Source organism: Larimichthys crocea, chromosome XIII, assembly GCF_000972845.2.
Source record: "Larimichthys crocea isolate SSNF chromosome XIII, L_crocea_2.0, whole genome shotgun sequence".
Classification (NCBI taxonomy): Eukaryota; Metazoa; Chordata; class Actinopteri; family Sciaenidae; genus Larimichthys; species Larimichthys crocea.
Genome location: NC_040023.1, coordinates 40659227 through 40684683, shown reverse-complemented (window position 1 = coordinate 40684683; position 25457 = coordinate 40659227). Strand labels below are relative to the sequence as shown.

The 25457-nt window shown below is 37.8% G+C and overlaps 3 protein-coding genes across 4 annotated transcripts; 1 reads left to right on the top strand and 2 right to left on the bottom strand.

Moving 5' to 3' along the window:
- Window positions 1–799: 799 nt before the first annotated feature.
- Window positions 800–6042, top strand: LOC104922516 (prostate stem cell antigen). Its single transcript, XM_010735354.3, has 3 exons — window positions 800–1125; window positions 2132–2251; window positions 3492–6042. The coding sequence occupies exons 1-3, from the start codon at window positions 1074–1076 to the stop codon at window positions 3701–3703; spliced, it is 384 nt and encodes a 127-aa protein (XP_010733656.2). The 5' UTR covers window positions 800–1073; the 3' UTR covers window positions 3704–6042.
- Window positions 4618–10426, bottom strand: clic1 (chloride intracellular channel 1). Of its 2 annotated transcripts, none has more exons than XM_019264351.2 (7): window positions 10211–10426; window positions 9906–9971; window positions 8705–8814; window positions 8283–8408; window positions 8058–8164; window positions 7484–7665; window positions 4618–7353 (listed from the first exon to the last, which is right to left on the bottom strand). In XM_019264351.2, the coding sequence occupies exons 2-7, from the start codon at window positions 9945–9947 to the stop codon at window positions 7192–7194; spliced, it is 729 nt and encodes a 242-aa protein (XP_019119896.1). In that variant the 5' UTR covers window positions 9948–9971; window positions 10211–10426; the 3' UTR covers window positions 4618–7191. The 2 variants fall into 2 exon arrangements, with proteins under 2 accessions (XP_019119896.1, XP_010733657.2); XM_010735355.3 differs by having other exon boundaries at window positions 10233–10424.
- Window positions 10427–12914: 2488 nt separating this feature from the next.
- On the bottom strand, window positions 12915–16859 carry LOC104922518 (protein Bouncer-like). The gene is made up of 3 exons (XM_010735356.3): window positions 16658–16859; window positions 15441–15551; window positions 12915–14498 (listed from the first exon to the last, which is right to left on the bottom strand). The coding sequence occupies exons 1-3, from the start codon at window positions 16716–16718 to the stop codon at window positions 14275–14277; spliced, it is 396 nt and encodes a 131-aa protein (XP_010733658.1). The 5' UTR covers window positions 16719–16859; the 3' UTR covers window positions 12915–14274.
- Window positions 16860–25457: the final 8598 nt, after the last annotated feature.

Here is a 25457-nt window from a genome sequence, read left to right as displayed (position 1 = left end):
CAGAGAAAACCAAGTTGTTGTTTTTTTTCCACATTATGTCTAAACAGTGTTTTAACCCTCTGAACTTCAGGTTAATGTTATCCTTGTTATCAACACAAACTCAGCTTTATGTCTGATTCATCACTGTGTTAATTTCAATAAAGTTTAAAGTTTCCACAAACCCAAAATACAAGACCTAAATAAACTCAAAATATTCTTATAGAACAGTTCAAAGTAGTAAAAAAAACTTACATACAAATACAGCAGAAAATATGAGAAACAAAACTGATACTGTTTACATGTAGAGTGATTTTATAGTTTTTTGTCCTTTTTAATTGTAAATCTGTGTGTAAATCATGTAAACCTGTAAAAAAAATATGATTTTTGCAGACTCGTGTGTGATTTTCTCAGCTGATGCGTAAATTAAGTTATGTTTGCCTAATTTTCAGTCATATGTGTGTAATCAAATAAACTGTTCATGTTATTAAACCCCCAAATTAACGAACAAAAATAACTTTGGTGTCTGACTGAGAACTCAAAATCATTCCCCTTTACTGTGAGGTCAAAGGTGATCTTATTCACACATTAACACTTCCTCTGAACGTGTCCTCGCTGTCTGTCCTTTTAACTAATTGACCACTGAGAAAAGATGCTGTTGTTGTTACTTCATATAAACATACATCTTATTCACAGGCTGTCAGCTGATCATTATCATCTCTCCAAACTCAATTAGAAGTTTTAGGGAGGAGACACTGTGGAACACTGCTATTTAAATTAATTCCTATGACAAAAGACAGAAAACAAGGAGAGTGACACAAAGAGAAAAACTCAGCAGTGACCTACAATACAAACTATCTGAGGAGGTTCCACTTTATCAGCTTAAATACATAACGCAGTGGAACAAAAGTTAACAAGAGACTGATGGTGTGGACTTGGGCTTCAAAGACGGGCAGAAGAAATTTAATTTAGGAATGAGTTGGAGGACGTATCAGATCAGCAGCAGCTGTTAGTTTGATGAGAGAGCTGGAAAGTCCCGAGAGAGGATTTTTAATCGTTAACTAAAATCAGTTTGAAGACTTCTGACTGGAAGAATCATGTTTCGTTCACAACTTCTGATTGTTCTGTTGAGTTGTCTACCCATGGCAGGTATGTAGTCAAAATTTAAGTAAAAAAAGTTATTTCAAGAGGACGTTTAACAGTTTGTTTTCATTGACATGTTACTGAAACTACTTCTCTCCTTAAGGCAGAAAAGGTTTGGTTTGACCCAAAAACTTTTTCCTGATGTTTTAAGGTGTTTAGGTCTAGTATAACAACACTGCCAGGATATTTGCCTCTTCATTTTTTGGATTTATTCCCACTGAAGTGTCCATCTGATCAAACTGGACTAAGTTTTGGATTAACTTTCTGTCGTCTTGTGCCTGACTGATAAATCAGCCAGTCGATATATTGGTCAATGTGCAAAAATGTGCAAAAAATGTGCAAAAAATGATTAGCAGTCCACTGTTATAAAAAACTGTTGATAAAAAACTAATAAAAACTAGCAGTTGTGGTTGCCAGAATTTTACCGAATATACAGAATTTTTTCCGATATAACTTTTTTTTTTTTAATTACAGTCAAAGGATGTTAGTACTGTTGATTTCTTATTTAAGGTTGACATTTCATTCCATATCTTAACATGTCTGTAGATTTTACAGTGAAAAACTGCCAAATCATCACAGTAAGACAATAAAAAATAAAATATGACATGAAATATTTTAAAACCTATATTTACACAGCATTTTAAGGGAATTTATACAGAGCACAACAGTATTTTATATCAGAAACTGGTAATTGTACAGTAAAACACTGTAATATTTAATTACATATTTTACTGTCTTTTAATGTTATGGTTTGGCAATTTTTTGAGAGTCGATCAGGCTCCCAGTAAGATCCTGATAAGTGAAGAATGGTCAGTCTCTGTTGTTTTATTTTAATGTATTTATTGAAGTAATGGCTCCAGGAAGTCAAACACTAAGTGGGTTGTATATGCACTAGAAAACAATATCACAAAGAGGGTCATGTATGCCTTGGTGATCTTTTTGGTTGACCAAAATTCAACCGAAGTGACACTCCTCCGGTCTAATGTATAATGTGTCTATTGTGTTCCCTCAGCCTGTCTTCACTGTTACACCTGTGTGTTCCCCTCCATCTCTCCTCTGGACTGCTTTAAGTTTCCTCAGGAGTGTCCAGCTGGGCAGCGCTGCCTGTCTAGTACTGCAACGGGGACAAGAGGTGAGATATAGAGAGTGTGTGTGTGTGTGTGTGTGTGTGTGTGTGTGTGTGTGTGTGTGTGTGTGTGTGTGTGTGTGTGTGTCCATAGATGAGATTTTCTGGGAATCTGGGGCATGATGGCCACAAATTGGCAGACAAAGCCTCATTGTACAGAGCATTGTCTGGGAACAGTGCGGTCTGTAAATTTATATTAGGACAATTTTGTTTTGGCTCTGTGCTCTAACCCGCTGGATTTGAAGAAGAAAATTGCCTATATAGTGAAAATGCTGACTCTGATCTTTAATTTAAGTCTGTTTACAACCACATCTAAAGAGCTGTGTAGAAACTGTAGTCATTTTTGCAGTCACAATTCCTGCACCGCTCACACAATTCAGGCCAAATGCTGTTAAAGCTGCATTTAAATCTCAGAGTCACTATTTTATTTTAAACGCTGTGTACTGAGCCAGTACTCATAGGGCTCATTTGGACAAGTTTGCTGATGAAAACCCAGAAAACCCTCTGATCCAGAACAAAGACTGATGTCAGAATAACTGGTCGAAGTTAGAAATGTTAACCAGATAACTTGGTAAACCATTTTCGTTCAGGCCTTCTCTCTGATCCTCCCTCAACCCCACAAATGGAAAAACAAAATGAGATAGAAGAATGACTCAATAGATCCAATCGCAGCACCATTTGTCATCAGGTCGGTTGTCAGCTCATTAGGGCTATATAATTTGTGATGCCATCAAATTATCTAAAAATAGCTCTGTGGGGCGGGGCCAAACGTTCAGTCTCATCAGGGGAAAGCTCACCCGTTACATGCACCGGTAAGAGCAGAACAAAAGTACACTTTCAATAAGGTGATGACACCTGATCCAGAAATCTATCAATGTCCTGTTCAATTATCCAGTATTTAGATAGATCAATTGCAGTGCTCAATATTATTATTATTATTTTCTGATTTAAAAATTTAAAGTAAAAAAAAAAAAAGAAAAGTGGATTGGTGATATTTAGACACAATTCTTCAAGACAAAAATTTAATCAATCAAAATCAATAAAGCCTGAATTAAATCAGTTAGGTGAAGTTCAGATGAGGGACTGGAAACTAACCCTAATTTTATAGACATATTCTTAAACCTGAATACGTTTTTAAAATTTCCAAAACTTAAAACTTGTCCTCTGAGAGTAGGAGAATTAAAAAAGACATGAATTCAGATAAAATTACGAGAAATTATCACCAAAACTTTCTCTGCCTCTGTAGGCGCACTACAAGTGACCATGTACGAGAAGAGCTGTGCCATCCCCTCCCAGTGCGGTGTGAGCGGGCAAAAATACGCCTCAGGCCTCTTCTTCAACTACAGCAACGTCTGCTGTGATACAGACCTGTGTAACGGGGCCGTGTCCGTTGCTGCCCTCAGCTGGGGAGGAGTCGCTCTCGGCCTGCTGCCTGCACTCTCTCTCCTGCTGGCCTGATTTTTAGAGGTGATGACGGGGTGACCTGGAAAAGATGTGCACTCACAGGCACATGAGCATGCACCTGTATGTTAACAGGGTTTGATGTCCTGTTTTTAATAAAGAATTAAAAAATGTGGCCACCCAACGCATGATGCAATGATATGCTGATAATTTAAATCAATGATACTAATTATTTTAAAATTATACAAAATATTTGATAGCTTAACAACAACAAATTAACAAATGTCAATATTACAATTAACCATAATTTTGTTAAAATAACAAACTGATGCCAAAATATATCTCACCTCAAGGTCTATTTTGTGGCTGTTCTGGAACTACAAATTGGTAGAAGACCTCTCAGACTATGTCATCTTGAAAGTTTACATTCAAAAGTTCATTTGTGACACGTGTGTGCACATGAAGGTCACATGGTATAATAGAAAGCCCCACAGCGGCTACTAAACGGACCTTGAAGGGAGCTTGTTTTGTCAACTGCTGCTTCTGAAGTGAAGAATGAGATTTTACACCAACATGGATGAGAAGTTGTTAAAATGCACAGAACTAGAAATTTGAACATTACATATGACATGTCTAATGGGTGAAAACTCCAGACGAGATAAGGGTACCTTGAGGTGTGATCATTTTGACAACTGCAAACAAAAATACTGTATACAATAGTTAAGCCATGTACCACTGTGTTAAAAAATGAATGATGAGCTAATAAAAGTCCACTGAAGACTCAGACGTATTTTGCCATGTATTATGGTTATAATAAATCTACTTGACAACATGTTTAAGTCACTGTTGTCTAAACTTTGAGAGTACTGTTCGTTTTGTTGTTTGCACCTTGATTTCCTCTTGATAATCATCTCATGTTGTTCCCTTGATAACTGCCACAAAGTAAATAAAACACATCTGTTGCTGGTTCATTTCTTATCAAGATGTTTTTTTATTGGGATATTAATACATGTGGCTTTAAAAGAGCTTTTAAGTACAAAAGTCAGCTGTGCTATTAGTTTGATTGTCTTCGTTGTTCATTTAAAAATCAACTGCTTTAGTGTCCACACCACTGTTTTTATCCTGTGGACTCTTAAGTGCAACTGCTTTTGACTACATGGCAGCATGAAAAAAAAACAGAAAAGGCTAAAATTTATAGGGAAATGCAAAGGGATTAGAAAAGCATCATAAGAAAGAAAAAACATGAATATGAAGATAAAAAAATATAGTTAAAGACAGTGAAGTGAAAAACAAACTAATCAAAGTAACATTTGAATGAATGTATCAAGTTAAATGGTCCCTGAAATTGTATTTAGTCCTACAGTAAGAAGTGAAAAACTCTTCCACACATGGAGAGAAGAAATATGAAAATACACGATCCCTTTAACACGCTGGTCCATTTTTTAGAAATTCAGTCAAATAAAATATACAGAATCATCTCTTTGATCATTCTCTTTGAACATTTGCATGGCACCTCGCAGTTCATCGAGGAAGGGCTTAACTTGCATGATAGAAATCATAAAAAAATAACCAACCGTGCTTACAGTGGATGTCTAATATAAACACAGTCTGTATACAAGATTGTCTTTTCAATTTAAATTGCACTTAGGTTTCTTCTTTCCGCCCTGATCTGAGAGACATAACACATTAAGAGGGTCACACCACTACCTGTTGTACAAAGGACGTCTTAACAGCAAACAGCCTCCATAACGTAAATCTGCATAAAGCCATAAAGGTAATCACATCCTCTACACAAGCTGCTACTACAGTCGGACAAGGCATGTTATTATTGGTTCCAGTTCTTCCCAGCGGTTCAATTTCAAGTCACTTTTACTGAATATACAAGGTTTTAAATTAAGGACAAGTCCAGTGATATTAAAAAATATTTCTAATCATCAACAAATCGTTAGTTAAAAGATCAGCAAAGTTATTACAAGTGTCACTATTTTAAAATTTCTTAAAATTTTAAAAACCAAATCAATAAACTTAATCATGTTTGCTGAACACTACATTGCCCTGCAGTATTTCTTTCTTCAGTAGGACTGAATGGGCGTGGTGAGAGATGAACTAACATGTTGTGGTTTTACTCTTGCATAGAATATTACCAGCCTTATCCTTTGATTAATGATGACCTATGTTCTAGAGCTGCCAGTGCATGTTTATATTTAACTTCCTGCTGGTTTTTTCTCCCATGTGACAGAACAGGCCTTCTACCCCGAGCTACTGGACAAGTGTGTCCAATGTAGCACTTAAACAGTCAACGACAGCTTTTACTTCTTCATCAACGGCAACTTCAATACGATCACAACCGGATCTGTCTGATCTATACAACTATAAAAAAAAAAAAAAAAAAAAAAGATCCTTCATACATGACAGGCAGAACAAAATAGTTTTTTTTTTTTGGCACAGGGCCAGGACAGCGGATCACAAACAAGCTCGGTAATCTTGAATAATCCTTCATGCCTGCTGTGGGAGCGCAGAAAGGGGAAGCCCAAGTCTATTGAAATAGTTTCCTGTCTCTGTAACTGTTTGCATCTCTGCCTCTCTAAAGTAAGACCCGGTCTACAGGCTGAGGAAAAACACCCTCATCCTCTCTGAGGTCCACTACGAAGAATAAGAAACGGTTACATTTAAAATAGAAGTTGGCTTTTGAGGTTAAAGGCCTTGTTCCCTCATTAGCAAAATAATAATGTTAATGTGAAGCAGCTGTAATTACAGACAAACCACAAAAGACATTTTGGCAGGTGAGCTGGTGCTGGTATGCATGTTTGTCACCGTGAAAAAAAACCAACCCATTTCCTTAGTACCAAGACTGAAAACGAGAGTTGAATCGTCTTGTGTGAGATGCGAGTGATTTGATCTGTTAGGCAGCTTTGTGTCTGTTGAACCCCTTCCAAAAAAAAAAAAAAAAAAAACAATTATCTAGAACATACTGTAGCATCAAGAAGGGAACATTTCTAACTTTACAGTGTGAATTTACTGATGGTGAAACTGTACACAAGCAAGGCTGTAGTTTTAAGTGTGTGCACATGTACAGTGAGTGTGTGTGAGCCTGTAAGCAACATGATCAACAAATAGTGATAATAATTTACTGCAGTGCTGAATGTCCTGGAAAACTCCGATCATGTGTGTGCAGTCAACTTGCTTGTGAGCATCATAATTTGTTTGTGCATGTGTTTGTTTGTACATCAGTTTATCTGACTTCTGCACTTCCTCATCTTCTTACTGATGTAAACTGACTCACATGGCAGACAAAAGGAGGGAAACTACATGAACAAGTGTCTCTAAAGGAAACCTAGCAGTATAATTTGATGATATTTTATCAGCTCTATGAACTCATCAGCTTGATCAACACTAAAAAAAAAAGACCTTACAGATACAAAGAAAGCCTCTTTAGAAAGGGATCATGTTGCTTACAGAGTGAATACTCAGTGTGTGCAGGTACGTGGATGTTGTTTTTGTACTTTTGTATGTTATTGCTGCTGCTGTATTCATGACTTGTCCTCCTACTTGAGAGCTTTAGCTACAGAGGAGTAGGCGATGTGGATTTCCTGGTCGATCGGGCAGGTGGAGGAAAACTCCTCCCTGGCATACGCAGCGTTCAAGTACCTCCACAGGTTTGTCAGAGACGGAGGGATGCTGAAGTTTCGGTATTTTAAACACACCACCTGGAGACGGTAAAAGAGAAGGAGGTTGAGAGACACAATCGACAACCCGTGACCAGATTTAGACCAAAAACAGGGACTCGGATGTATAATCTAGTCATCCCATGCTGCACAGCTTAAAACGGAAGATTACCTTCACGATGTGCAGCTTAGGCAGCAAGTTGCAGTCAGCCAGAGTAAGCGCTTGGCCGTCCAGGAAGGGGCGGGATGAGGAAGTGACCTCATCAGCGCTATTCTCGTCAATCTCGTCAGGAAGTGGAGAGCCGAGGTAGTCATCCAGTTTTTTCAGAGCCTTCAGCAGACCTTTCTCCAGATCTGAGCACACGTGCAGACAAAGAAATATTCAAATACAGTGTGTAATCAATGCTAAAGGGAGAGTTTCCAAAAAGGAAATGCAAATCTACCATGATCAAAGTCTAATGCAATTCATTTTTAGTGTTTAAATAACTGAAATGATTTAAGGAAATCTGGTTTAAATAGTTAGAGTAGATTAACTAAACGCAGAGTTTTCAACCAACAACAGTGACATTTCCAGTGATCATCCCACACAGAGAGCAGCATGTGACCTGTTTGCACTGAGGCACAGACCAGACTTCTGGTTTTCTGTCCATCCCAGAAAAACCGAAAAGAGCTGCTTTACGAAATACCACCAAAAATAAAACAAAGTCTGGATAAAAAGACGGAAATATTAGATCGACTTGACTTACTTTCATTGGCCTGAGGGTTTGAGTTCTTGACATAGGCAGAGAATTTGGAGAAAACATCCATGCCCGCTGTGTTGGACTCTGGGTTACGGGCAGCAAGACGAGGATACCTGAACAAAAAGAAAGACTGATGAACATTCTTTGAGGAGCTGTATGATTTTTTTCATTATACAGGATGACAAAAAAAACTTTAAATATTTTCAGCTCTAAAAAAACATCAGTAATTACTTTGGAGGGGCGAGATTCTCCTCCAGGAACTCCTCGATCTTGTTGGTGTCAGTTTTCACCTCGTTGCTGTACAACAGGAAGGGAGGCTGGGCACCCGGAGCCAGGTCTTTCAAGATGTCCGGCTTCCTACGAGGTGGATGGAAAGTAAGAAAGTCAGACAGCCAGCAAAAGAAATGGAGAGTTAAACAGTAGGAGAGAAATGGAAGAAAAGGGGAAGATAGAAAGGGAAAAAAAAACAACATAAAACCACAGGAAATTACTCATGTTGCAATGACAAAATGCCTTTATATCTTTTAAACACTCAATATCTGAATGAAACGCTCCATTTTTTTGCTGCTGCTGGGATTCAAACAGTAGACACACATTCCTCTGTTGTGCCACAAGAAACCTGCAGCACACATGTTTGAGGCCAGTGTTTTCACCTCTTCATATCCACTGTGGTAACGTCGAAGGTGACTCCTTTGAGCCACAGCACCATGAAGAGACGCTGGGAGAAGGGACAGTTGCCGATGCTCTGACCATCGCTGCCTGCCTGCGACACACAAACAGAGAAAACGTGCACAACAATTTTAGATTTGGACTGACAATGTATATGCTCTATATGACAGCAACAGATCAACAGAAAATTATTACATGAACTATTTCATATCGTTTTTCAAATAAATATGATGTTTTCTCTGGTACCAGCTTCTCAAATGTGCAGATTTTTTAGCTTCATGACATTGCAAACAGAGTATATTTAGTTTCTCACGGACCAGATTTATTTTAATAATGGAGAAAATCATTTGCAGATTCTGAATGAAAATAATAATTAACCGCGTTAGCTGAAGCAACATAATGAATTCTTGTATCGAAGCAGAACTTGTAAGCTGCAGAGGAAGTGATCATACAGCTCTAAAATGTTCCCAGTTTGGCACCAGGAAGCCACATTTCATTAGGTCAGTGTACAGTATCTGTTCTGTGACCTCAGCAGCGTACAGTATAAACTCCGGGGCGATTACAGTAAAGCACCACTTACTCTCTGTTACCAAAGCCAAAGTGAAACTATACTTATATGTTTTGTTAATTAAGGGTATCGCTGAAGAGGCTGACCAGGAACAGGGATTTAGAGAAGTTACAACAGCATCTTTCACCCCTGAAGTAAAAAAAAAAAAAAAAAAGTGGAGGGTGGCGCACATGTTCACATGTTCATACAGAGGCATCATTATGGAAACTTGTGTAAGACCATGAGGGGAGGCAGAGAAAGCCATGTTGGTTATATTAGAGCATGTTTTTTGGCTCTAAGAAAATGGGATTAGCCTGCCTGACCAACATACTAAATATAGATTAAAGTCTGCCGCCCATTATGTGCATTTAATAAGATTAGTCTTACTGTCATTTATAAGCCCTGTGAGTCAGCAGAGGTGGTCTGACTGACATGAATGTTGTTACACAGACATTGAATGTCATTTACAACATACAAGGTGACTCTAGTGAGATATGTTATCAGCTTATAATAACAAAATACTGAGAACGCTTATGATGAGATAAGATAACAAGCTTCAAACACAAATGCCACATCAGGTCGCAGGTCTCTTTCTGGGTGTGATGCTTTTTTTTTTTTTCCATCATTCAGTCGCTTACCTTCACAAAAAGTTCAAGTTTGGGCTGGTTAGACTCACTCATCTTCACCTGCTTGATGCACGGGACCTTTTTTTGAAAGCGGAAACAAATAGAAAAGTTTAATTTGAGTTAAAGTACAAAGTTTTTTTTTTCTAAACAAGAAACGAGACGAGTTCGAAACTCGGGCAGCCAAGCCCATCTTCCGCTCCCAGTCCCGGTTAGTGAAATGACACAAATGACACATTGTAACAGCCTCGCGAGCAGCGCACACGATAAACAAAGCAAAGCTTTGCTTCTTCAGAGCTTTAAGACTCTTCAGTATTTACGTTTAAGTCTGCAGAGCTTCACCTCAAAGGTTGTGAGAGTTTTTGGTCGCTGACGCCTTGTCGCTGCCTGCCTGCTGCTCGGTTTCCTCCTCCCAGCTCTGCTGTCTCTCAGTCGGCTGCAGCTACACACTCATCACCGCAGCTCCTCCATTTCCTGGTGCTGCGTGACGGGCTGAGCTCTCAGCAAATAAACACGCGCTGAAAAACGCGGCATGGCTTTGAAGTCTGAGAGGAGGAAGACGACGAAGAGCCTCAGAAGACTCTTTATATTTATTATTATTACGCATTTTAATCTGTTTTATTCATATTAGGCTCTTATTTGTTAGTTTTTTGTTTTGTGTTTTATACATTTAATGTTTACTTTTGTCATTTTGTCAGTCATTGTAATTGTACAATATGTTTGTGTTGATTTGTTCTGTACACGTGACATCCATTGCACGTCTGTCCGTCCTGGGAGAGGGATCCCTCCTCTGTGGCTCCTCCTGAGGTTTCTTCCACATTTTTTCCCTGTTAAAGGTTTTTTGTGGGCAAGTTTTTCCTCACTCGAACCGAGGGTCTAAGGACAGAGGGTGTCACTCCCTGTACAGATTGTAAAGCCTGAGGCAAATGTACTTTGTGACTTTGGGCTATACAAATAAAATTGATTTGATTTGATTTGATTTTGATCTGTTTATTTCTTTTCTTTTACTTTATGTACTCATTTATACATCGGTTTCATTGATATATCCTTTTCTTATTTTGAATTTCCATCTTTCTTCTAATCTTCCTGCATCCACTGTTTGTTAAGGGAATTAATTAAAATTAAGTACGTGCAGAGAAATAACATATGTGCTAAGAAATAAAACATTTGTGGAGAAATTAAACATGTGCAGTGCAGTGAATTAAGTATGTGCAGGGAAATTAAACATGTACAGATAAATAACTATAAAATAACTAAATAACTATAAAAAATGGGGAAAAAATCTCTAAGAAACAGAACTACAAATAGAAAATTAAAATAAAGAAAACTAAACTGCGCAGTTAAATTAGGCTGTTGACAAAGAATAACTAGGAATGAGTGCAAATCGTCCACTGTTTATTGTCCCTCCTGTCTTTACTAACAGGTGTTGTACAGTCTGATGGCCAGGGGGACAAAAGAGTTCTTGAGTCTTTTTGTCTTGAGCTGGATATGGACAGAAGTCTGTCACTGCACATACTCCTCTGCTTGGTGAGGGTGTGAGAGGTGGTGGGCGTTGTCCAGTGTGGACAGCAGTTTGTCCAGGCTTCTTGGTTGTCACTGCAAAATGATGGGGTGTATGAAGCAGCATAAATTGAATATAAGTAGGCTAAAGTGCACGTTTACAAGTAAAGATTTTGATGATAAGCTTCCAGTTTCATCTTCCATTTACTGCTGATTAGAGGTATCTGTGTGTCTTTATGCCCTTTCAGTTGTTGGTCTGGCTAAACCACACAGCCTTTTGTTCTCCATGCACAAAACATATACTATTCTTTGCAAACCCTTCATACAATATGACATCTGTTTGTAAAGAGGACTTTCTAAAACCTAAAAGCACAAATGATCATTCTGAAATATAATAGTCCATCTGACTGTACCGAATCAAGCTTTTGTGTCAGGCGATTGAAAAAACAAAACAAAATATGCATTATATTTCATATTCCTCAAAGTAGCTACCTTTTGCTTTGAAGACAGCTTTGGAATGGTTTTCACTTAACAGGTATGCCTCATCAAAGGTTAATTAGTAGAATTTATGGCCTTCTTAATGCATTTCAGACCATCAGTTGTGTTGTTCAGAGGTAGTGTTGGCACACAGTAAAAAGTCCTATTTGACCTTCAAACACTATGATAAAACTGTCTCTCATGAGGGCCCTCCCAGGAAAGGAAGACTAAGAATTAGTTCATACATATACTAGCCTCAGAAATTAACAATTAGGAACACCTCGGATTGGAGACCACTACTGAAGAAGACCATAGAAGGGGCCTAGAAACACAAAGAATGGACATTAAACCAGTGGACTTTATAAGATGCAGTGAAGGTGAATAGACGGTATCTGCATGTGTGGTTCCCACCATGAAGCATGGTGAACGAGGTGTGATGGTGCCATGCTGGTGATGCTGAACATGATATATTCGAAATTCAAGGTAACATGCCATCCCATCGGGTTTAAGCTGAGTGAGATGTCTTTTCGTTGTTGTCTGTGTGGTTTTAATCTACAAGGTAGAAAATAATAAAAATAAAGAAAAATCATTGAATGAGAAGGTGTAAACATTTGCCTGGTAGTGTATATATGAATATTTGTCCTAAAATTATTACTTTACATACTTTACAGTATGTATTGCCATGTAGTAGAGAGCCAGCAGAGGGGGATATTTAGCTTTACTTTGCTTCTTGCTTTCACTGGATAAAGACATGAAAAACTGTACTGAGTCTGGTCCAGAAATCTGGAAAATCAATAAAATGTTATGAGGGAAATCCTGCTGCGTTGCCAGTCCACTGAGCATGTAACACAGACAGTCAAACCCTTTACAGTGTGTTCCCTGTAATAGAGGCCCAAACTGGAATCCAGGGACCGCCAGGAGTCTTGAACTTCCAAGGCACAGTTTGACTATTTACCATTTCACCTAGGGATTTGTCATTAGACATATTTCTCCACTGATCAATTATGCAACTGTTATATATATAAAACAACAACAACAACAACAACATAGATATTCTCCAGCTTTGTTTTAGTTTAGTCTGACCTTAAATGACCAGTCTGTAAGACTTAATGGCATCTGTGTAGTTGCTGATTATACATGAAGGAGAAACTACAGTAGCTGCAGAAGGCCCTATCTACAGCCAGTGTTTGGTTTGTCCATACTGGGCTGTAGAAATAGTGTGAAAAACTGGTATGACAGAGCCTTTAGGATATGAATAGTGAGTACAAAGTTTTCTTTCATTCAGACCATGGTTTGCATCCCACATGAAACCAAAAGCTGGTGTTGGCTTTTTATTTTTAGACTCAGGTAACTTATTATATTTAAATGCATAAATTATTTTTTTATTATTAGAGTTTCATATATTCGATTTTTTGACTAACTTGTTTTGTCTAACTTGATTCGATTATAATGTATGATGTATATGCTTTATATAATGTATAATGGAGGTGTTCTCAAACATATTCAAAGGTCTGCATCTAAGCAACCATGCTTTAGACTCTGTAACATGGGTGTAGTGTTTTAGGTAATCAGGTTGTGGTACTGTGCACTAGAGGGCATCCTTGGTTTTGAAATGACCTGCAGGGCCTGTAGGGCAGTGACAGACAGTTAAATAGATCATCAAGTGTTTGGCAAGTGTTGACAACATGTCAGAACGCAGATCTTTCATATGAAAACACCCTGCAATAAGTGCAAACAAACCTGTCAGTGATTAAAGTGAAAGTTTTTCACATACATAAAATCTGATATATCTACATGAAGGCCCCAAGTACAAGCTATTATTGGCTCAAGACAACATATATGGTATCATCTCATCGGGCCATATCAGCATACATATTACAAAGCAATCATGATTTCATATCTGTTTAGAGACTGTTATTAACTATAGGCTGCAGTTGTAGCCACATTTATGCATATTATTGGTCTCGAGCTCCAGACTATGGTATCTGCATGGTGGAGACATTTCTTGTTTAATTAATGCCTTTGTGGAGGAGCATGAATGCTGAATTTTTAGGCCCCTTCCATTAAGGTGGATGTTTGTTTACACATTGGTTGACCCCTGCACCCCGTATCATTTTAACACCAGGACACTCTGATCGTACAGTTTTTGTTCTGTAGAACTAGACAAGATTAAATCCAATAAAATATTGAGGACATGATCTCAGCGTCTTCAATCCAAGCTGTCGCTCTGAATCTGTATTGTATGATGATGACACAAGGCAGATAAAACAGGTCATAAAGATTCTTTTTAAGGATGCAACTGATGATTCCGTCAGTCAATCAGTCAATTAAACAAAGTAAATACTTCTGTAAAAGCTGATCACTGATAACATAATCAGTAAAAGAAATTCACAGATATAGAAAAAAACTACAACTCCCACATTCCCCACAGAGAGGACAGGATGGCAGCACAGAGGGCCACAGTGAGAGGGAGCTGGACAGACGTGGCTCCATTGCATAGGTTTGTTGTACAACACTGGAAACTGCTGGTGTATGCAGCACCCAGGAGGTTTCCAGTCAGTGTCTTCCCACACAGGTCTGAGTCCAGGCAGCCGCGGGTGTGCAGGGTGACCGACCCTGTGGCAGTGAACTCTGAGAGGATTGGAAACAGAAATGGACATCAGCAATTTGTGTCTGCAGACACTGTTTTATGATTTGTTCATTTTTTTTGGGTGTGATTAGTTCACTGCTAAACTAGCCATTATATAATTATATAAGTTTGTGGACAATTTGTTTATAATAAGAGGGGCAAATTTACTAATTTATTGCTATAGTATCATAAATGCAGTGTTATATTCGGTGGGGTGATCAGATCAGAAACTAGGTTGGGAACCAATTTTTAAAACATGATTTTCATTTGTGTACTAGACTAGTTACTGTGTATTTAATTACTGTGTATTTCCTGTGGGAACTTAAAGGTCCCATATGTTACACTCTTACAATGTTTTTCAGTATTTTATTAGAAGATATATTTGTGGTTTTAAGTACCAAAAACTTTCTCAAGATAGATTTCATCTTTCATACAACTCTCTCTGCAGCTCTGGCATGAACAGAACATTTTGTGTTGCATTTAGTCCCATTGATATTATTGACCCTCTGTTCTGATTGGCTGGCCACAGGCTTCAGAAAACAGACTGTAGTCTACCTGCACTGCCATGCTGAGTGCATGACCAGACTTACTGTACATTTTATAGCACATTTGCTCTCACAGTTTGTTAAGGTATCTCATCTTTTTCATTAACTACTGACTTAGTCCAATACTGTTTATCACAATCTTCATGAAAGGTTTAGACATATAACTCCCACAATTGGACAAATGAAGGTCATGTGATAAAGTTAAAAGCCCCAAAGCAGCTACATAATGGACCTGATGTGAGACTGATGACTGGTCTTTGAACCTCACATATTGCTTCATGTAAGTGTTTAAGTCCTAACTTCATATGATGTATTATATAATTCTCTATATGCCGTAGTTAATGGCCACCTTTGTCGTGTATTTACAGTATATTTAAGGTGTTGTAGAGATGTCCTTACGTGCTTCTCCTTTGTAGCAGCTCTCAGTTGCATTGTTACATGTGACCTCATTTTGAATCAAACAAACTCCGAATATACCAATAGGGCATTGGCGACAGTTCAGGCATTGTGCTGTAAATGGGAAACACAAAAGAAACATGTGATCATCAGTTCACAGTAACTCACTCTTCAACATAGTTTCGAGATCACTGATGCAGTTTCTGGTTTTTCAACCTCTGGAAAAACCAAACTGTGGAGCAGTTTCTTGCAGAGGGGGTGACTTCCTGGAGTCTTTAAAGGTGCTGGCAGGTGGAATTTGTTGCCAGGCTGGCTGGCTTCATCTCCCATTTCCATTCATTGTATAAGTTAAGAAACCCATCTCCTTGCTGTAGCTTCACATAATATTATTGAGTCTCTCCAACTTTTAGTGTATGTTCCAAAATTTCAAACAATTCCTTACATTTAATCAATTGTTGTTGCCTCATTTAAGTTCCTTCATATCTGAGCGTTGCTGTTTTTTTCATATATGAGCAACTAACATTAGCTTTTAAATCCATATCTAGAAAAATGAGGATAGCATGCATCTTTACTAATGTTTGTTACTTACAGTAGAAAGTAACAAACATTTATTTTTATACAGTCTCCTACACTGAACTGTAATCTTCCAAATAAACCATAAACTAGGTTATATACTAGGTTGCAATGTTAGTTCTTTAATCAGGTGTCATCTGTTGGCTCCAAACTCTCAATGTAAATTAGATTAGGCAAATTAGTGTCTTCTTTTAATTCACTTCATTTTATCAGAACATTTATGCTATGCTATATTTTGACAGCCATCAATAGGTTCTGATTTAAATTTAGGAAGAAAGATGCAAAAAGATTTATCCAGAGGGAAATTCAAAAAAAGTGCAAAAAAAAAAAAGCCTTGAGCCTGGCTACAGAACGACTCAGTTTCCAAAAGCCCTCATGTTAAAATGTCCAACTTCATAGCAGAAATAAACATGTTTACAGCCTGGTACAAAAAACGGTTTTGGTTTCGATAGGTAATTTACCCATGACAACTGTATAAGCCAACAAATATATTAATCTCATACAAACAATCTCATACAACAATAAGAAAAGTGAAAAGTAAGTAAAGGCATAGCTTTCCTCATAAATCCTTCATTTGCTCAGTGTAGGTCCACTGATTCTTCCACTTTCACATCAGTTAGAGTTAAGCGACATTATTCTGAACTTACCTGCTGTCATGAAGGCACTCAAGGCAATCACTGCTTTGCAGATGTTATTCATTGTTGACATTACAAGGTTAGCAGATTCCTCTTTAGCAAACGTAAATGTCTAAATACCTGTCTCAGTCAACTAACTTTTAGAGAAAGCAGATTTCTGCTACGACTTGATGGCAAAGCAAGGTGCGAGAATGTGGTTCATCAGGTTTTCTGTTCCAGCACAGTGAATAGGAAGTCTGCAGTCAGTACTGGAAAACCCCGCTCAGTTAAAAAAATGACCAGGAACCTGGAGAAAGATTCTAAGTCACTGAGTCTGAATATGAATGACTTTTATTATTTGTTCACCTCATTTATAAACATGCAGTAAAGAGTTTTATGCAGTTAGAAGTTTACTTTAGCGTAGATGAAGATGTATAGTTTTTTCATGAGGCTCTGACATGGAATGCACAATATGTTATTACATTAACTTACTTTAAAATGTTGCGTATATTCAGTTAAATAGAATAGAATAGAAGCTACATCAATGAGAGTATCACAATAAAGAATTGTATTCAAAGTTCATCAAGTAGTCAACATCCAGTTATGAACAGGATGTCTTTTGTTTGTTTTAAAGGCCTCTGGTACTCCAAACAGCCAATAGGGCGGCGCCCAAAGCAGCAGAGAGAGGGAGCTGGATGGATGTGGCTCCATTGCAGCCATCTGTGTTGCAGCAGATCGTTCTCATGGTGTATCCTAACCCAGTCAGGAGGGCTCCTGATCGGGTTTGGTTGCAGAGATCTGTTGGCAGGCAGCCTTGAATGTCCAGGCACGTCATCCCACTGAGGTTAAAGGCTGAAGGGGGACATAAAGATCAGCTGTCTTTAAGTTTTTTTCATAGAAAAATAAAATGTACATTAATACACTGTGTCTGATCCTGTGTGTCATTTGTGGAAGAAGTAGTCAGATCCTGCACTGAGTAAAAAGTACACAAAAAAGTTGTGAATTCAAAATTTTAAATAAAATAATAAAAATACTCTATACAATCAGAAAATCTTCTTACATATACATACATACAAGTACATTTTAAAGTAAAATGTAGCATTAAATGGAAATACTAAAGTTGTGTCTGACTAACCCAGTTGACCTGAAGTAGATCTCTGTGTGACGTTAGAGTTTGCTTTTGGCATAACAGGTATTTGTGAGTCAGTGCAACAGACTGACTCACAAACATTTAAAATAAACACTGATCAGCTTGGCTATGGCCAGAGCTACAGATTTTGAGCTTCAAATCGGGTCTTCAGAAACCTTTATAATGTTGTCACAGTGGTTTTGGTCTATACAAATCAAAAGTATGCCACACGCATACATTTATCAATTGATGATGTATATGTTTAAAGGTTATTCACTTGCTGAGAAGTCCACAAGAAGACTGACACCACTCTGATATTGTACAGTAACTACAAAACCAGCAGGCAACACTTAGCTAAAAATCCACATGCCAGCTCTCTAAAGTGAACTTACACATGGTTATATCTCTAAACCTAGAAAGGGAGAGTGCTAGTTAAGAGCTGGTTTCCCCACTGTCTTCATGCTAACCAGCAGCTAGGTATAGCTTCATGTTTAGTGTACAAACATTCTTAATCATATCAAGTTGGCACAATCACATGCTGGTTAAGAAGCTTACGTAATTCAAAACAAGTTTCATCGTTTCAAAAACATGCACACACAATCATGCGTCACAGAATATCAGTTGGCTATGACTGTGAAAACAGACCTGCATGTGAACCCACTAGTCCAAAACAAGTAAATACTGAAGTTTTTTTTTTTTTGACAAAATGCATAAAGAAAAGAATAAAAGCTTTTACTTTGAAAAATTGTAGAAATGTAAAATATATGTTAAATGTAGTTGATCTTCTTAAACATGTAAAAAGACTGGTAAGGTTCTGCTGTTCTCTGAGATTAACCTAGGTGTGTTTGATGTCGGCCACGCCTCTGTTTGTACTGTCAGGACAGGTTTCTCATCCTCAGCAGTGTTAAATAGTTTGTGGTTAGAAAAGCTCAGTATCATTGCGTAACACTGTTAAACACACCCAACCACACACAAACACACACAAACACACACACACACACACACACACACACACACACACACACACACACACACGCAGCTGTCTACATATCACTACATAACTGAAGAATTTTAATGGCCTGAAGAGGACAGCAGACGATCACTGAAATGTTACTCACCCAGTTTTCCCCTGTAGCAGTTGGGCTGAGTGTCACAGCAGGTCTCGGTGGATCTGAATAGACATCTACCTCCGATCCCCACTTTGCAGGTGTGACAGACCAGGGACTCACCTGTGATCCAGAGGGAAGATGGGAGATTTAGCTGAGCAAATGAGGAGAGAAAATGCTGTAGAAAGAGGTGAAGTGAGGGAGAAGGAAATACTTTGTGTGTACATTAGTTAGAGGAAAGTCAGCCACAGTGACAAACTATCATTTAAAGGTCCAGTGTGTAGGATTTGGTGGCATCTAGTGGTGAGGTGGCAGATTACAAACAATTGAACACACCTTTTACATTACATTACATTACATTACATTGCATTTAGCAGACGCTTTTAGCCAAAGCGACTTACAAAGGAGGACATAAGCTGAGAATAAGCACCTCATAAGCACCTCACCTCACCCTCCCCTTTAAGCATGTAAAGGGGAGGGTGAGGCTGTGATCTCCCGAAAAAACATGAGAGACCCTACTTAGAGCCAGTGTTTAGTTTGTCCGTTCTGGGCTACTGTAGAAACATGGCAGACTCTGGAAGAGGAGCCCTGAATGTTATACACTGGACCTTTAAGCATGTACATACTCTGAGCCAAAGTGTATATTTTAAATTCTTTTACATGGCTATATTCTATTAATATGAAAATTAGGGGTAATTAATCATAGGCAGGTTTGCTGTTACAAAGTTACAAGAAATGATGGCTGATGCATTTTATTTTTATTTTATTTTATTTTATTTTATTCAGTATTACTATTATTTTCCCCATTATAGATCATTTGTTGTAGATAACACTTGCAAAAAGCTGACATATAACCCCACAAACTCAGTCCAATCTCCTTGACAAAAACAACAACCAGCAAAAACAGAAAAAACACAAAGTACTTTCTTGAAGAGATAAGCTATAATGATCTCATACTGTCCACATTCACTTGTCACAGCAGTGATCATTATTATTAGATTGATTATTGGAAACTGGAAATGAAAACAGCAGCATTCTCAAGCAATAAAAATGTGTGATTTTATGACAATGTTGCTCAGATCGTAATAATCCTTCTCTATATTGTTAGTATTCATTTTCATTGGTAAAAAATACAAAGTGTATTATTACTTCTTTCATTTTCTTCAAAACCATCAAGTTTCTACATAATTAAGATAATAGAATCACTGTCACTAAATTCATCTTCATGCTGTTTAACACTCGTAACAACCTTTGTGTCTTAATTGAAAGTTAAGTTAAAGATTTAGGGATGAAAAGTGTTCAAAGAAGAATTTGGAGATAATGTTCTTCTTTGTCGACACCAAATATACTCGAATGCCTCCTGTGTGGTGCTCTTACCTGTAACAAACATTGTCATCAATGCCACAGAGATGCAAATAAACTTTTCCATCTTCCTCTCACACAGATGTGTATTTAATCAAGAAAATTATCAGCACAAATAAGAAGATCTCCAACAGCACAGGTGTTTCCAGTGAGTTTCAGCAGCTCTGGACATCTGCTTTTATGTCAAAGGTGTGTCATCAGGGATTTGGATCGGTCACTGGATGTAGAATATCAAATAATGTTGACACCAATTTTCATTCGTCATCATATATTCTCTCTGACGCTCATGGCATTTCAAAACAAACAAAACAGATGTCTGTTTGAAGAGTGGAGTCTTTCAGATAACCAAACAAAGACAAAACAAGACAGTCATAATCAAAAGATCTCGATTTCAAAAGAAACCAAAGCTTCAGTCAATAATACCAATTTCTAAATAGATATTAGGATTCTTTGTTAAAGCTATGAAGAGACACTCCTGTTACTTTTATGGTATAAAAAGCATCAAGTAGTGCACTTATGGTCTGCTTACAGAATAGAAATAAAAATATATATTAAAAATACTTTTGTGTGAATTTTAAGCTATGACCTCAGTGCTAAACATTTAGGGAAATATGAGCTTCTGCTTTCTTTCTGAGTTAAGTTAATATAGAAATAAGAAATTTGAATCTACTGCGTTAGTGTCCGCACCACTGTTTTCTTTGTGTGCAACTGCTTTCATGGTAGCATGAAAAAAAGACAGAAAAGGCTAGAATATTTGTAGGGAAATGCAAAGGGGTCAGAAAAGCATCATAAGAAAGAAAAAACATGAACGTGAAGATAGAAAAATTAGTTAAAAACAGTGAAGTGTAAAAGAAATATGTATCAAATTAGAGTTAAAATAGTTTCCAGTCTCTGTAACATCTCTGTCTCTCAAGTAAGATCCAGCTGGTAGGCAGAGGAAAAACACCCTCATCCTCTCTGAGGTCCACTAGGAAGAATAAGAAATAGAGAAGTTGGCTTTAGCAGTTCACTAGCACGGATCACACCATCAAAATGATTTCTTGACAAAATTAATGATTCAGAGTGCAGTGTGATCTCATGTAGTTCTTCGATTTGATGCTGCGGTGTGGGGAAGCTTCGGTAAGGGATCCGCTGTTTCACCTGGGCATGACGGACCCCCCTGAGGGGTCCTAGGAAAGAGAGGAGAAAAGGTGATAGAAATGGGGTGGGCGGGAAGGGCGTGCAGGATACGAGAGTGAAGGGACCCAGAGGGTTAGGAGGAATCTATAGGACTGTCGGAAGTAGTGTGGTTGAGGTGTGGTCCAGCCCCTGAAATTACACTTTAAGTTACAGTTAAAGGCTTTGTTCCCTCATTAGCAAAACAAGTGTTAATGTGAAGCAGCTATAATTACAGACAAACCACAAAAGACAATTAGCTGTCAATTAGCTCAGTTGGTAAAGGATCCGCCCCATGTATGAAGACTTGACACAGCGGCCCAGGGTTTGAATTCGACAAGAGTTGAATCGTCTTGTGTGAGATGTGAGTGATTTGATCTGTTAGGCAGCTTTTTGTCTGTTGAACCCCTTCCAAAAAATATATTAATCTAGAACATACTGTAGCAAACATCATCAAGAAGGGAACATTTCTAACTTTACAGTGTAAATCTACTGGTGGTGAAACTGTACACAAGCAACGCTGTAAGTGCTTTTAAGTGTGTGCACATGTACAGTGCTTTTAAGTGTGTGCACATGTACAGTGAGTGTGTGCTTGTGTTTGTTTGTACATCAGCTTATCTGACTTCTGCACTTCCTTGTCTTCTTACTGATGTAAACTGATTCACGTCTCATCAGCCTGATCAACACTGAAAAGAATGACCTTACAGATACAAAGAAAGCCTTTTCAGAAAGAGATCCTTGCAGAGTGAATACTCGGTGTGTGCATGTAAGTGAATGCTGTTTTTGTACTTTTGTTTGTTATTCTGTTGCTGTATTCATGACTTGTGCGTCCTGCTGCCCTCCTACTTGAGAGCTTTAACTACAGAGGAGTCAGGCAGGCAGGCAGTTCTTCCAGGTACTTCCAGAGGTTTGTCAGAGACTGAGGGAGGAAGTTTTGGTAAGTCCTCTGAGACTGAAGTGTGCAAGCACTGCTAGAGTGATTTTTTCATAAAAAGAAAAAAATCCCTGTTAAATTCGGCTGCCCATTATTTTATCGTCCATTTAATTAAATCAAGACTGTCGTTTATAAGCCTGGTGAGTCAGCAGAGGTGGTCTCTAATTTACAAATGTCGGGTATGACACGGCATGGAGAATGAAATAAACAATGGCTATGTCAGCATTCATCAAAGACAGCATATTCAGCTCTGGCTGCCACAGCACACCCAGAATGAGTTGCAGCTGTGCCCAATGGGATCCACCAGTAGATATGTTATCAGCTTATAATAACAGAACAATTAGAATGCTTATGATGAGATAACAGGCCTCAAACACTCAGCTGTCTACATATCGCTACATAACTGAAGGATTTTAATGGCCTGAAGAGGACAGCAGACGATCACTGAAATGTTACTCACCCAGTTTTCCCCTGTAGCAGTTGGGCTGAGTGTCACAGCAGGTCTCAGTGAATCTGAACAGACAGTGACCCCAAACACACCTCCAGTTTATGTAAGGGGTAATTAACCAAAAAGGAGAGTGATGTAGTGCTGCATCACATGACCTGGCCTCCACAATCACCCGACCTGAACCCAAATCTGGAAAATCAGTAAAATGTTATGAGGGAAACCTGCTGTGTTTCCAGTCCAATGAGCATGTAACACAGCCAAACCTTTAATTTGGATACAGTATGTTCCCTGTAATAAAGGTCCAAACTGGAATCCAGGGACCTCCAGGCCACAGTCTAAGGATAGTTTAATGTAGTTACTGAGATATTTAGAGAGTCTCTTATGAGAGAACAAAAACAATATACGTAGGGGTTTGTCGTCAAAAAATTATATGACATACATAATTATATTATTAATTATCTTTTTTACAAAGTCGTAGCAAAGAAAGAAAAGACCCTCCTCAAAAATATTGAAATTGATATTTTATTTTTTCAGTATGCTGTTATGTTATATATTCCAGTTTACACTTGAAACCAGAATGTGCTGCCAAACTAAATACAACAAAATAACTAAATTATGCGTCATAGAACTATTTTTTTCTTACTTAGTACCAGTTCTCAGGAAGTTAATAGAAAATTATGAACCTGTAAATAAAGCATTACTACATTATCTCCCATAAAGCTCTAATTTTGCCCTTGTGGCCTAAAAGAAGTCACATTTCTATGTCTACAAATAGTAGAATACTGGAATCAACCTAAAATATAACAGCAGAATACAAAATCTCTCAACATAACATAAAATAAAAAAGATGAAATATAATAAAATCTTCAATCTTAGCTATAGCTGTGAATCTGAATTTTTGATGATGAAATACAGCAGAAAAGCAGGTTAGTCCAGGCAGACGTGGGTGTGCAGGGTGTAGCAAGTCACATGAAATGTCACTGTCATAAACAGAGCAGCAAAATGCTCACAGTACAACTCAGTTAAAGGTTAAAGCAGTGCACTGGATACATTTTGTCACCATATTTTCTACAGTCATGTTTCTGCCTATAGAGAACATTTATTACCATATGTAGGACAAAACCTTGGGGACACTTATTAAACATGCTAGATGCATGCCAACTACTTTTACTTTTTGTTGTTGTTAAGTATGAGTATGCTCAGATTTTATGTTCTAGCATCATTACTGGAAAAACTCCGCTCAGCTAAAACATCACAGGAGTCAATATACACAAAACAACAATGTAAAAATTCTGTGTGCAAATAAATGTAGTGGAGTAAAAAGTTTTTAAAAAATCGTAGTGAAGGAGAAGTAAAATGTAGAATAAAAAGGAAAAACTAAAGTTTAGGAATCTCAAAATTATACTTTGTTACTTAGTTCCATGACTACCATCTATGTGTAGGCCTACACCCAGTTCAGTATAAATGGATCTCTCTGTGGCATTAGAGTTTGCCTCTGGCATAACAAGTATTGTGGTTGTTGTGGCCTTTCACATCAGAAGTAAGTCATAGCAACAGAAACATTGGCTGAAAGTACAGCGCAACAGACAAAGACAAACACTGGCTTTACTTAAAGATTAAAATAAATTTATATTACTTTTTTACTCAAAGTGGGTGAGAAAACATGTGTTACCATTAATATCATACTGTTCTGTTTAACCACAGTTGCTATTTGTTAACTGTTAGTAGTCCATCATTAGTCAGCAAATAACGATACAGACTAGCCTGTGTTTCTTTGTGTTTTATGTTATGTTTGGTTTAATCTCACAAACATCTTTGGTTAAAATAACATTTGGTTCAAATTAATACATGTACAAGTATTGTTAATGTAGTTTATTGGCGTATTTCTCAGTTGCATAAGTTAATTAGCTAGCTTTTGTTATTTACTTACCATACACGCCATGCGGTCAAAAAGAGGAAGTACCCCAACCACTCTGGATGATGTAATTAGTGATGTCATTGGGTTAAAGTATGTGGTACCAACATAAGTTTAACATGTATTTATGTTTGTTTGTGATCTGATTTATGTATGGTTGCAATGTAGGCTCAAGGTAATTCATGTGAAAATGTTGTACATTGTAAAGTTTGCAAGAATGTAACTTTGTCCAGTCTGTAGAATTTAGTGGCATCCAGTGGTGAAGTTTCAGATTGTAACCGACTGAATACCCATCACTTCTCCCTCTAGGTTCAAGCATGAAGGGGAAACTGACTACAAACTTGTCGTTTGTCCCTTTTGGGCTTCCGTAAAAACACAGTTCCACATGGCGGACTCCAAGGAAGAGACATGCTGCATCTGTAGATATAAAAGGCAATTCTTATACACTAAAACTGAAAACAGTTCTGAATATGATATATAATATATTTAATTTCTGTCAAAGGAATCCCTTATATGCTACATGCTGGACGGAGCTGCTTCTTGGCTGCTGAGGAGAATGGATCACAGGTATAGCTATGTGCATGTGATGAGTTCACAATAAATTGCATTTGTTTGTTACATGTGAAGGACTTTCTTTGTGTCTGCTTCCTCCTTCAGACTTGTTCTGCCAACATAAAAAAAAAACCCAGCTCTCATACACGTCATATATCTCTTAATCTGTACACAAACAGAAATATAAAAATAACACGTTGTGGCTTGACAGTGTGATTGAAATGTTTCTTGG

Excerpts from the sequence above, each read along its gene's own strand:
- LOC104922516 (XM_010735354.3), top strand. The coding sequence starts at position 1,074 with ATGTTTCGTTCACAACTTCTGATTGTTCTGTTGAGTTGTCTACCCATG. Across the intron at positions 1,126-2,131 it reads GAGTTGTCTACCCATGGCAG|CCTGTCTTCACTGTTACACC; the intron begins GTATGTAGTCAA and ends GTGTTCCCTCAG. Across the intron at positions 2,252-3,491 it reads TACTGCAACGGGGACAAGAG|GCGCACTACAAGTGACCATG; the intron begins GTGAGATATAGA and ends CTGCCTCTGTAG.
- LOC104922518 (XM_010735356.3), bottom strand. The coding sequence starts at position 16,718 with ATGTCAACAATGAATAACATCTGCAAAGCAGTGATTGCCTTGAGTGCC. Across the intron at positions 15,552-16,657 it reads GAGTGCCTTCATGACAGCAG|CACAATGCCTGAACTGTCGC; the intron begins GTAAGTTCAGAA and ends TCCCATTTACAG. Across the intron at positions 14,499-15,440 it reads CTGCTACAAAGGAGAAGCAC|AGTTCACTGCCACAGGGTCG; the intron begins GTAAGGACATCT and ends CAATCCTCTCAG.
- clic1 (XM_019264351.2), bottom strand. The coding sequence starts at position 9,947 with ATGAGTGAGTCTAACCAGCCCAAACTTGAACTTTTTGTGAAG. Across the intron at positions 8,409-8,704 it reads ACCACAGTGGATATGAAGAG|GAAGCCGGACATCTTGAAAG; the intron begins GTGAAAACACTG and ends TCCACCTCGTAG. Across the intron at positions 8,165-8,282 it reads GAGAATCTCGCCCCTCCAAA|GTATCCTCGTCTTGCTGCCC; the intron begins GTAATTACTGAT and ends CTTTTTGTTCAG.